We start from the raw sequence: 12,681 nt of genomic DNA on the forward strand, positions 1-12,681 counted from the left end.
TCCATAATAATCCCATCCTTCTCTGTGTCAGCAGTGCTTTTTAACTGGGTTTCATTGGTACATCTTGAGCAGCGCTCAATTCCTTTGTGCCAAAGTCACCACTAAAAATTTTTAATAATTTTTTTGTCCTCTTTTCTGCTTTCTGACTCTTAATTAGGAGGAATCTCATCAAAGAACAAGTTATCTAGGCAGTCAGCTGAACTCAAATTTGCTTTTAACCTGTTTTCTGGCCTCTCTCACCCTTTTACGCTCACTTCAAGCTGAGTGCTTTCCTACACCTGATTCCTCAGAGGAGGTGGTGAGTGCTGCTGGTGGAGAGCAAGGGCATGTCTTGTCGCCTTGAGGAGTCTGTCCGGTTAGCAGTAAGAGATTAGGAAGAGCTTGGTCATCCCCTTATTCTGGAAACCCTGTGTTTTCAGGGGTGGTTTTCAATGAGCCATGTGTTTAGCTTTCTCACAGATGGGGCCTGCTGCGTTGCGTCTCGCTGGGCAGGGCCTGGCTGCCCATGCCAGAGCCAAAGCACCCTGAGGTGCTGGCTGGTAGGGACACAGCGTTCAGGAGACGGGGCTGGGAGCGCGGGCTCCTTGGGGCAGCGCTGGTTCTGCCTGCTTCCAGCTCAGACACCTCTTGTTGTTTCCAGGGGAGGGATTTAGCTAATTCCATCTTTTTTAGTTTCTGAAGCAATGGGACGCTTTCACAGAGACTGTTTTTTGCAGTTTCTAAGTTACATAGCTTTGTGTCCAATCCAATTCCACCTTGTAATTACTTTGTGGGTTTTTGCAGAAATCGGTGGTCTTTCCTGTGAGCATTCTACTGTGTGCGGCAGTGCGGCTGTCCTCTGAGCCCCAGCACTGGCCATGTCTCCAGATAGGAGATGGAGGGCCAAAATATATTCACGTGGGGTCATTCAGCTTAGTTCATCCCATCCTTGCTGCCACCACCTTCCCTTGTCATACCAGAGGGAAACATCAGCATGCATCAGCCAGAGATGCAATAGCTCACACTGATCAATTAGAGCCACAGGCTCATTGGAGCTGAGGAAGGATTTGGCCAGGAGCTGGACTAAGGTACCAGGGAGCCAGTCCCTCCTGCCATGAGCACTAGCTTTGATCATGATTGCAGTGCAGGGGGAGAGAAACAAACTGTCATCAGCAGCCAAGCGTTTGCTGTTTTGATCCTGTTTTGTTCTGCCCATGGTTTCTAAATTGCCTTCTGAAGCCTCATGTTAGTAGGAAAGTGAGCAGTATTTTTTAATGACTTGTTTTGATAGAAATACAGGTAATCCAGCCGGAATACTTCATGCTGATGTAATGGAACTTGGGTTTTCAATCCTACATGAGTTTAAAAAATGAATCTGTGAGGTCCAAATTGCCTTGGGAAAGCAAATTTCAGCCCTCATGTTCCAGGCTCATTTGTAAAGCCTCTGTCTTCAAATTTCTCTTTAAAAGTACAAACCAAGAGGAGGAGGATGTGCGGGGCCTGATCACAGTGTGCTGCGCTTCCCAGTGGCTGGGGAGGGCAGCTGCCTCCTGACCCTCCACATCTCTTCCCCCTCAACACGTTGGTTGTGATATGGAGATGGAAACTGGAAGCTGTTTTCTTTTAGGGGCAGGGAAAAGACCTGAAGTTGTCTCCAGGTATCAAGTAACTGTGATGAATCTGGAGGATCTGTGTTTGCAGGGCCTCCTTCAGTGGCTCCTGGATCTCCAGGCCTGTTCACAAGTGTTTGCAAAAGAGCCACATGTATTATTAGCACAGAGTTTAATTAAAGCATAAGTTGTAACATTAGCAGTTTCAGAGCTCCTGTTCCCATGTCTCATAACAAGTACAAGATGATTTGACTGAAATGGGAAAAGCAAATGCAAATGCTTTCTCAGTCAGTGTGTTGAGTATGAGCTCTGGATTCACCAGGTATTGCTGATGAAAAAAAAAAAGTAGCATAATTAAAAAAGAAAATGGGCATTTTGTAAGGCCAAACTGTCCAGTTGTTGTGGTGAATGTGTGCTTTATGTATAATATAAAACCTTCCCCAGGCTTTCCCTGTTAGGAGCGAGGAAGCAGTTCATTTGAGAAGGGACAGCCAGGGATGCATCAGGGTGCTGTGGGGAAGGGATGGGGTTGCCTGTTGCAGAGAGCCTGGGGAAAGGGCCAGGCTATGAGCTGCCAAGGGCTGGGCTGCAGGAAGTCCTGGCATGGCAAAGGTGTTGCAGAAGGGTTAGCACGGAGGAATGTTTTTGTTGAGCCCATTTCCATTATTTTTCAGGAATCATTCACCAGATGAAAGGTGACTATGACACTGCACTGCGGCTGCATAAGACACATCTGTCCATAGCTCAGGAGCTAAGTGATTATGCCGCCCAGGGCCGGGCCTATGGCAACATGGGCAACGCTTATAACGCTCTCGGCATGTATGATCAGGCTGTCAAGTACCATCGGCAGGAGCTGCAGATTTCTATGGAAGTAAATGACCGTGCCTCTCAGGCATCTACACACGGGAACTTAGCAGTTGCCTATCAAGCGCTGGGTGCTCATGACCGTGCTCTGCAGCACTACCAAAATCATCTCAGCATTGCCCGGGAGCTGCGAGACATCCAGAGTGAAGCACGGGCCCTCAGCAATTTGGGCAACTTCCACTGCTCACGAGGAGAGTACGTGCAGGCAGCCCCTTACTATGAGCAGTACCTGCGCTTGTCCCCAGAGCTGCAGGACATGGAAGGGGAAGGGAAAGTTTGCCATAACCTTGGCTATGCCCATTACTGCCTTGGGAACTACGAGGAAGCTGTTAAGTACTATGAGCAGGATCTTGCCTTAGCAAAAGATCTTCATGACAAGCTGAGCCAAGCTAAAGCCTATTGCAACCTGGGCCTGGCCTTCAAAGCCTTGATGGACTTCAGCAAAGCAGAGGAGTGTCAAAAGTACCTGTTGTCCCTGGCCCAGTCTCTGAACAATTCCCAGGCCAAATTCCGAGCTCTGGGAAACTTGGGGGATATTTTTGTCTGTAAAAAAGATGTAAATGGTGCAATAAAATTTTATGAGCAGCAATTGAGCTTAGCCCATCATGTTAAAGACAGGAGGCTGGAAGCCAGTGCCTATGCAGCCTTGGGCTCTGCATACAGAATGATACAGAAGTGTGACAAGGCTCTAGGTTACCACACACAGGAGCTGGAGGTGTACCAGGAGCTGGGAGATATGCCGGGTGAATGCAGAGCACATGGTCACCTTGCTGCAGTGTACATGTCACTTGGGAAGTACACCATGGCCTTCAAGTGTTACGAAGAACAGCTGGAGCTTGGACAGAAGCTGAAGGACCCCAGCATAGAAGCCCAAGTCTATGGTAACATGGGCATTACCAAGATGAACATGAATGTCATGGAGGAAGCTATTGGCTACTTTGAACAGCAGCTGGCCATGCTGCAGCAGCTCAGTGGAAATGAATCTGTGCTAGATCGGGGCCGAGCATATGGGAATCTGGGAGATTGTTATGAGGCTCTGGGAGATTTTGAGGAAGCTATAAAGTATTATGAACAGTACCTGTCTGTGGCTCAAAGCTTGAACCGTATGCAAGATCAGGCAAAGGCCTACCGGGGCTTGGGCAATGGGCACAGGTAAGGAGCACTGCATGTGTATTCTAATGACAGATAGTAAAGTACAAGTACAAACAGAGGCATTGTGTTACTGATGGGGTGTGTTCGTGTGGCCATTGTACACATGCACGGGGATGTGGCATAGAAGCGAGTAACAGAGTCCTCTGGGTGCTGAGGACTGTGCTACTGGCTCAAATAAGGAAGCTGATGTTGCTCTGCCCTGAGAGGAAGAGAAGTTTATAGGGTTGGTTCAAGAAGGAGGTTGATTCAAAGGGGCCAGGGATGTCTCCTGGGGGGAGCATTTGTCTCTGCCTGAAAGGTTTGAGCTGGCCTCTAGAGGAAATGACAAAACATCTTCTTTCAAGAAAATACTGGCAAAATAAATGCTGCTGTTTTCTTCCCTTCTAGGGCTATGGGAAGTTTGCAGCAGGCTCTGGTGTGCTTTGAGAAGAGGCTTGTGGTGGCACATGAGCTGGGGGAGGCATTTAACAAAGCCCAGGCCTACGGGGAGCTGGGGAGCCTGCACAGTCAGCTGGGGAACTACGAACAAGCCATTTCTTGCCTGGAGCGCCAGCTGAACATTGCTCGAGAGATGAAGGACCGAGCTCTGGAGAGCGATGCTGCCTGTGGCCTTGGTGGGGTCTACCAGCAGATGGGAGAGTACGACACAGCCCTGCAGTATCACCAGCTAGATCTGCAGATTGCAGAGGAGACCAACAACCCCACTTGCCAAGGCCGAGCCTACGGGAACCTGGGCCTGACCTACGAGTCCTTGGGCACCTATGAGAGGGCAGTAGTTTATCAGGAGCAGCACCTCAGCATTGCAGCACAAATGAATGACCTTGTAGCTAAAACTGTGTCTTACAGCAGTCTGGGCAGGACTCATCATGCCTTGCAGAACTACTCTCAGGCTGTGATGTACCTGCAGGAAGGTAAGAGGCTGAATTATGCAACACAGCATGTAGTGGTAGGTGTGGGGGGATAGGAGGAAAGCCTGAAGACATGGAGAGAAGTGAGGCACTGTGAGTGTGACACTGAGAGGATGTGTTTGACAGTGGCCTTAGATGCAAAAGCTCTTGCAGACATCCCTAGCTACCGTTGAGCATCTGTCTGAGTAGCTGTCCAAGCAAGCTGTTACGGTGAGCATGCCATGTCAGTCAGAATCTTCCTGGCATCCTGTAGACAAAGCATTGCAAAGCACAAGGAGTGCCTTCCTGGGGGCATCTCAGCTAGCTCTGAGCTTGAATCCAGACTGCACCTGGCAGACTCTTTATAAAGCTTGTTTGTGCCTGAGCCTAGAAGGTGTAAACCTTCTCTATAAATAGCATTGCGTACCAGGAACTGGCTCTGGGAAAACCACGTCAGGTCGTGAAGGATCTCTCTGATCCTGAGAGCAGGTCTCAAACTGATGTGTGCCTTGCTGATAGCCACGTGGCTTTTCCTTCTGCATTCAAGTGGGAGTGAGACCAGGTGGGTGAATGTCCTCTAAGCTGTGAGTGAAAACAAACTGTGTTTGACAGGGAGGTGAGGGAGGTTCAGCCCTCAGTGTCCAGAAGCCATCTGCTGCTGCTGAGTGCCAGGGCCAATGCTGGCTTGTGAGTTGTGCTCCTGCAAGGGATTCTAGCATGCAAGCAGCATCTGTTCAAGGTGGTGGCTCTCTGACAGAGGAGATGAGCAACGTAGCTGGAGTGTATGAAGCTGGAAGCTGAAGGATTAATTATGTCAGTTAGTCTGTTTTTCCTGAAACTGACCTTGGCAGGGTTCCAGTATGCTGAGGAATTTAATCAAGTTGGAAGGGGAGAAATAAAATACAGCTCCTTCTCCTGGTGTGACACAGAATTCCTGAAAAGCCTGCAAATGCTAGCTGCTGCTGAGCTGCATGGTCATGGCCAGGGCCCCCACTCCCCAGTCTGTGGGAAACCTGAGGTGCCTAAGAGGAGGTGTCCCTGTTGTCAGCAGGGCCCATGGAGGCAAGAGGTTTGGAGCATGGTGGAAGGGGGGAGGGCACAGAAGGTGCTGCTGGAAGTGAAATGAGTTCCAGGTTGTTCACACCAGGACCCTGCCCTCTGCTCTGGCTCAACACATAAACCATGCAGAGCCTCCCAGAAGGCTGGGAAGAGCTGGTGGGAAACAAGCCAGCAATGTGGCATGTCTTGTTGAGGCACCTCTCACGCTGGTGCCAGTTTGATGTCAGCAGCTGCCCAGCGCTGGCGCTGCCCTGCTTGGCGTCCCACCGCTCGGCATCTCCATGGCTGTCTCTGCCTGCTGCAGGAGCCCTGGGGGCCCGGGGCCCACCTGAGCCAACAGCCTGCCAGGCTGCTGAGACAGAAGTGCTCCACTGGGCTGCCAAAGCCCCTTCTCCCCTTTGGCCCTCTCTCACTCTGACTCCTTTTCAGGACTGAGGCTGGCAGAGCAGCTGGGACGCAGAGAAGATGAAGCCAAAATCCGCCATGGCCTCGGCCTCTCCCTCTGGGCGAGTGGGAACCTGGAGGAGTCCCAGCACCAGGTATACCGTGGTCAGGGTAGGAAATGTCTGGTGCATCCTGGGGAGGGTGTGTAAAGCACTGAGCCGGCTCAGGCCCATGTGCCTTACTGCTGCATCCAAAGTCACCTCCCCTCTGCCAGAGATGCTGCCATTCTGAGGGGCTGTCTAAGGCAGACCTCCCATGTATGTTGGCCCTGGATCCTCCTGCTCTTCCAGCCACTGCTTTGTGCTGTGTCTGTAAGGAAGTCACCACGGCTCTTTTCCCTCCCAGCTGTACCGGGCCTCGGCACTGTTTGAAACCATCCGACATGAGGTGCAGCTGAGCACAGATTACAAGCTGTCACTCTTCGACCTGCAGACATCCTCCTATCAGGCCCTGCAGCGAGTACTTGTCAGTCTCGGTAAGAGATGCCATTGTGTGCTCAGTCTGAACTCCAAGCTCATGCCAAGAGTTCAGCTGAATTTGTGGGGAGGCAGTTCATGATACATACTTCACTCCTCATCTGTCCAACACAGCACAGCATTTCTTTGCCAGGACAGAAATAAGGATGTCCTGCTTTGGGTTTCAGGCACCTTTGGATCTTCTTTCTTGCTTCCTCCATTCATTTGTCTTTCTGTGGCTCACTTTCCCATACATGGTGTTATTGCATGCAGCCAAGATGATCTGTGGGACTGTATTCCAGAGCAGAGACTACTCTTCCCAGAAATAAATGCTGTGACCCTGCTTCCCCAGGTTTTAGTTTAGGTTGGGATAGCAGCTGTCCCTCTTCTGCACGTTGTGCTGCAAACCATGCTGGTGTCAGGTCTGAGAGATGGCTTTGTCTTTTCAGGTCACCATGATGAAGCATTGGCAGTAGCAGAGAGAGGACGAACGAGGGCATTTGCTGACCTGCTTGTAGAACGTCAGACTGGGCAGCAGGACTCTGATCCATATTCTCCAGTGACCATTGACCAGGTCCTGGAGACAGTGAATGGCCAAAGGGGACTTGTTCTCTACTACTCACTGGCTGCAGGTTATCTGTACAGCTGGCTGCTGGCTCCTGGGGCAGGTGAGGTCCTTTTTGGAGATGAGAGCATGTAAACAAGCCTTACACAGGGAGAATTGTACCATTTGTAGCTGGGAATGAATCTGGGACCAGAGTGAACGTATGAGGGAATCCTTGCCATCTAGTACCTTAAAGCTGAATAGACTGAAAATTGTGGCCACAGCAATAATGACATAGAAGTGCTTATTCAGGGCTTTGATGTTCACCTGGAGATGGAAATGTTTCACATGTTTAATATTTCCATTTTTCAACCTCCAATCTGTATATATATCCCACAGGGCAGAGCAGAGCAGTAATGAGATTCCAAGTATGTTGGCTCTGTGAGAATCTTCTGTGCATAAGAATCCCTACTTTAATGACATTTCTGTGCTTTATCCTTCCAAAAGCTTTTGACATTTATTCATCGAAGTGGATTGCAGAAAACAGAAGGGCGTCCCCGCTTCCTGATATGCCATTGAACTGCCTGATCCTCTGAATTCTCCTCATATGAATGTGGAAACACTTACCACAGAGGAGCAAGGAGGATTAATTTGAAGAGGATTGCTTTTTGCAGACAGCTGTTGTTCATTATCTAATAAAGCGATGAGTGTAAATTTTCATGAGTTCTTTCTGGATATAATTTAATAATTGCAGCTCTTCACCATGACAAAGCTAAAGAGATAAAAAGCACTATTTAGATAGCACCAAAAATGCTTCGGGAAGGGAAGCAAACATTCACACATCCCTGACTTCAGATGGAATGACAGTGATTGGAAGATAGGCTTTTTAGGGGCGTTTTGCAATGTTGCATGTGTAAGTGGAGGATGGTGCTGTCCTGCTATGCATCCAGTCACTAATTGGCTCTTCAGGCCTGTAGTTTGCACAGTAAAATGCCAGTAATTCTATAGTATTAATATCAAGCTGAGCTTACTAAAATTATGTGGATCAGAAGTGTAGGGTTTGCTGCTAGGCTTCATGACCTGTCTCCTTGCCCAAACTGGATCTTGTAGGAAAGTAGTTGCACTCTTCAAGTACCTGGGTTTGTGACTGTGTCCCTGAAGGCCCTGTCAGGTGTAGGGAAGGAGAGGGACTGTGGTGCTTCAAGGGTTCCACTTGAGTAGCTTTGCTGGGGAGCTCTTCAGTAGTGACTCCACCCCAGCCACAGTGACCTCATGTTTCGTTAGTGCTGACGGACAGAGTAGCTTCAGTGGCAGCCCCAGATCCTTATTATCCCACTGAGATGGTACCCATAGAGCCTCTCCACTGATTCTGTTATTTGCTGCTGTTGCTGCAGAAGGAGTTGCTTTATTCTTTATCCCTCCTCTTCTTAACTGGTTTAATAATTTATACTGTCAAGGCAAACAGGGCATCCAGAGCAGCCTTTTACTGTTGATCACAGGCTATAGAATTAATTATGAGGGATGTGCCAGTTGAGTGGAGGAAGGTTTTATCTGCAGTAATAGTTGAATTCTTAACAAAACAGTGAGTGTCCTTTATCTGGTTTACCCATTGTGAAATGCTATCTTTTAATATTTTACTATGCATTAATCCGTCTTTTTCTTTCTTTGTATATAATGTGTTTTCATGCATATGAGTGAAATGAAAAATCTTCGTGTGATGTGAGGAGGTTCTGCTGTAGTAATAACACCCTTGTTCAGCATTTGAGCCTTGTGTGTTCAATTTATGTGATTAGAGCCTATTAATACGTATTTTTCATGTGCATCTATTGAAATGCGAATTACTCTGGTAGGTGCTTGTATGAAAGATCTGTTTTATAATTTATATGAGAGTGCTGCAATAGCAAATGCATTCTGAGCATCTCATAAAAGCACTGCTCTGCCTTTGTACCTTTGAGCCATCATCTGCAAAGTACAAAGCCAGATTTTAAAAGCAAGGCTGTAATATAGAATGCTGGAAGAGCCCTGTGGAGACATGGCATGGAATGCTTTGCCCCAGTTGTACTGGAAATGCCAAATGCTAAGGGCTGTGCTACCTCCCTAGGCAGTTGCTGGCAGCACTATTCCTGCCCTACAGAAATAACCTCGTGATTCTGGTGCCTTGCAGGAATTCTGAAATTTCATGAGTATTATCTGGGTGACAGCCTGACAGAAAATGCTGGGGACTTCCATGAAGCCAACAGCATGACCCTGCAAACAATAACAAACTCTGCGCTGGAACAGTACATCTCAAGTGTGCGGGAGGCTCTGGGTGTGGATTCCTACTATACCCGGTAAGTTGGGGAGGGGGAAGTCTAACATCCTGGTTCCTGCTCTCCCACCTGAAAGCAATTTATAACAATCTTAACAATGTATAAGAGGGATGAGTTAATCAGCCAAGAAGTCTGAGAACTGAGAGTTAGAGCAGGGGCAAATTTTCACTGCAGCAACAAAAAGATTGCTTTATTTTTGTATCTATGGCTGTTTTTCTGCCAAATAACTCTGTATGCACATGCAAATAAGGTTTGAACCTATAGGCCGGGTAATGAATCTGTATTGATTGGATGAGGAGGCAGGTGCTGTGTCTGACTGTATATGGGCAGATTCCATCCTACTCACAGTTTCCCATGTAATTAATTCCCTTTCAAAGGTTTAGTTATGAAAAACTGCAAATAACAGAGGAATTCCATCCCCCCTCCAAATATGTTCCCATGTGGCTATAGCTGAGTAAATAATTTACAGTGAATTAATCCGTCTGATAAATTTCAGCAAAGAGAGAGGAACCTTACTCCAGTCCATTACTCAGATAGATCTCACAACTATGTTGCCTCATTTTTTTTTTATCCTATGGGTTTATCACAAGTCAAGGTTTTTTGCTTATTTGTACTCAATCTCATGATCTCTCGTGGTATTTGGTTTGATTTATGGATTGGATGAGTATGAATATAGTTTCTATGCTGATACTTACAAGCAGTTTTTCTCTGAATGCTTCAATCTGAAAAGCAGAGTTGGGGTTGTCCCTGTTATTGTATGTTCTTTGTGAATGAAGCGTACAGGGTAAAGGATGTGGCGACAATTTAGCTTGCTGTTATAAATGAACGTTGCCATGTAGTCATAAATTGCTTTACTTCAGATGGGTTAGTAACACACCGGCAGTTTGCAGGTCTAGTTTACTCCTAGTGCAAAGGGGACTTAAATGTATGTGTTGGCTGATTTGTTAAGCAGCCCCCAAAACTGGTGTGAGTGGAGGCACTGGCTCTTCTAGGTTACACTGTGTTCTAGTCGTTTTTTTAAACCATTTTGTGTTTTTCTGCAACACCAAGATTTGAGTGAAACACTCTTGAGTCACCGAGGCTGTGGACAAATGTCCTTTTCCTCACCCAGTTTTGATGGTGAAAGCACCCAGCCCCCTGAGCCGTTAGCAGCTTGTGTTAGAGGCTGCCACCCTGCAGATTGCTTTCTGTTCATGAAGTGCAGTCTGCAGGGGCAGTGCACACCCGAACCTGTTGTTCCAGGTAACGATGTTGGCCAAGAAAGAGAAAATGATGGCACTGATCCTCAAATCAATTTGTGCTCAGGGTTCTGCGGACAACTGGGAAACTCTTCAGCTCTCCTAATTAATCCTTGTTCATCTTTTGTAATAGCTACCATAGGCAGCAAATGTAGTTGCATAGCTGACACCACAGTGGCATTAGAGCATTGCTGTGCAGAAAGCAGCAGTAAAACGAAGCTGTGCTTTGTAGTCTGCTCACCAGCAGTGTCCTCAGCTTCCTCCCCTTGATGCACACACCTTAATCGGACAGGACGGGAATTTTCCGTCAGATCAAAATAAGGACATAACCCCAGGCCTGAAGTTTCCCATTAGGTGTTTCAACTATGTGGAATGATACCAGATTTCCTAGTTGCTTTCCCCAGGTCTTGCTCCAGTCTCTCACAGACAAATTAATCCTCCCTTTGGGGTAGTGGGAACACGACACTTGGTTGCCTTATGTCCCCAGTACCAGTAATGAAATTGGGTTATTGGGTTTGAAACTCTGAGAGGGCTGCGGACATGCGCTCAGCACAGATGGTGAGGCCCTCTGTGCTTTTTCCTTCACGGGAGCATCGGGTGCTGGAAGGGAGTTGGAAGCCATCAGAGGTTCTGGACTCAGGCCTGGTAGATTGCTTTTGTCATTTTCACTGATTTCAAAGTAAATTAAAGAATGTGTCTATGCTAGGATGCTGAATGTGTCCTGAAAGGTTTGCATGGCAGAATGGGCTCAGGTTGTGGTGACATATTATCCTGGTTTTACCTTTCTTTAGGGAACTGGAGAGAAAGCCCTGCCTAAGATTTTATTCACACCTCCCCTGAAAAAATACTGGATTTGTGAAGGTTTGGGGAAAGGCATCTCTGTCTAATAAATTGGTGGTGCACAGTGCCAGGCTTATCTTTGCTTCTCAGTGCTCTGGCATTGCTAGTCCGGGGAATGCACACGCTGGGGTCCCCAGCCTGGCCTCCTGCTCCTGGAGCCTGATTCTGGGCTTGGGCCAGCTTAAGGAGTTGTTTCAAAGAGCCCCTGCCAAGCTGCTTAGTATAAGCACTGGGTTGCAAGTCAGGAATCGGTGCTACGCACTTTGTGTGCACACTCTGAGGCCTGGCCAAGCCTTGCTGCTGTTGTCCAGCTTCTCTGAGAGAGGCAGCAGCTCTCCCGCCTTAGGCTGCTGCTAGAGATGTGAGCTGGGACAATTGCAGCGATGAAATGGTGTTGTGTCTCTGGCTTACCCTCTGTCAGGAGGGCTGTTGAGCCCTCTGGCCTGGGGCTGTCTGCTCTGCTCTTGGGCTGGAAGCATTTCCCTTCTGTGATAACCCACTTCTCTGGCAGGACTGTGAAGGCTTTAGGGCCTATCTGGTTTGGGTGTGGGGACAGGACTAGTGCTGCCGTGACAGTGGCAAACAGCTGTGTGTGCGTACACCTTTTCGGTGGTTCCTTGGGGAAGAGCCTGAGATGCAGATACCCAGCTCTCCCCTTACAACGCAGGCTGCGCCTGGGGAACACAGCCGGCATTTCCAGTCTGGGCTGTGCAAGGGCTTAAATAGCAGAAAGTTTGAACAGAAATAATGTGTTCCCATTGAAGCATACAAAATGCTGAAAAGCAGCCATTATTCCTGCTTGTCCAGGAACATTGAGTTAAAAGAATTGTGACACTTTTAAAACTGAAAAGAAAAAAATCTGCAAAATGACACTGGCTGGGCCTAGCATGATTTCAGCTCAGAGTCGTTAGCCAAGAAAGCTCATTAAAATAAAATAAAAAAGGACAAAAAAAAAAATCAAGGATCTGTGTATCGGTGCACTGCTTGGAAGATTCTTGGCAGCTGGCTAAACATTTATATGCAATTTATGAAGGGAATTTATTTCCCAATAATTGTCTATGTTTGCATAATGCCTTCAGGCCTGAGCACTGTTACTGGCATTATATCCAACTTTGATAGAGTAGTTTGTTACCTGTGCTACCAGAAAAGAGCTTGTCCAGAACACTGCCAGCTTGAGAGGAGATCTCAGGATTTTTTGCTGTGTTTTAAGTCAGTTGGATTTTTTGTTTTTTTATTTTAACAGGGTGGCTGTTGTGGCAGTCTCCTAAAAAACACAAGATGCTTTTTCCTATCTTCTAGT

The 12,681-nt window shown here is 47.6% G+C and overlaps 1 protein-coding gene across 6 annotated transcripts in view; it reads left to right on the forward strand.

Moving 5' to 3' along the window:
* TTC28 (tetratricopeptide repeat domain 28) overlaps nt 1-12,681 on the forward strand; it is a 213,822-nt gene that overhangs the window by 168,713 nt on the left and 32,428 nt on the right. For all 6 annotated transcript variants that reach the window (XM_030025985.2, XM_041126303.1, XM_030025987.2 and 3 more), the window contains 6 exons: nt 2,264-3,605; nt 3,993-4,516; nt 5,981-6,090; nt 6,341-6,470; nt 6,900-7,118; nt 9,159-9,324. In XM_030025985.2, coding sequence (XP_029881845.1) covers nt 2,264-3,605; nt 3,993-4,516; nt 5,981-6,090; nt 6,341-6,470; nt 6,900-7,118; nt 9,159-9,324 — 2,491 coding nt within the window. The remainder of the gene's footprint in view (nt 1-2,263; nt 3,606-3,992; nt 4,517-5,980; nt 6,091-6,340; nt 6,471-6,899; nt 7,119-9,158; nt 9,325-12,681) is intronic.

This window comes from Aquila chrysaetos, chromosome 9, assembly GCF_900496995.4.
Source record: "Aquila chrysaetos chrysaetos chromosome 9, bAquChr1.4, whole genome shotgun sequence".
NCBI lineage: Eukaryota > Metazoa > Chordata > Aves > Accipitriformes > Accipitridae > Aquila > Aquila chrysaetos.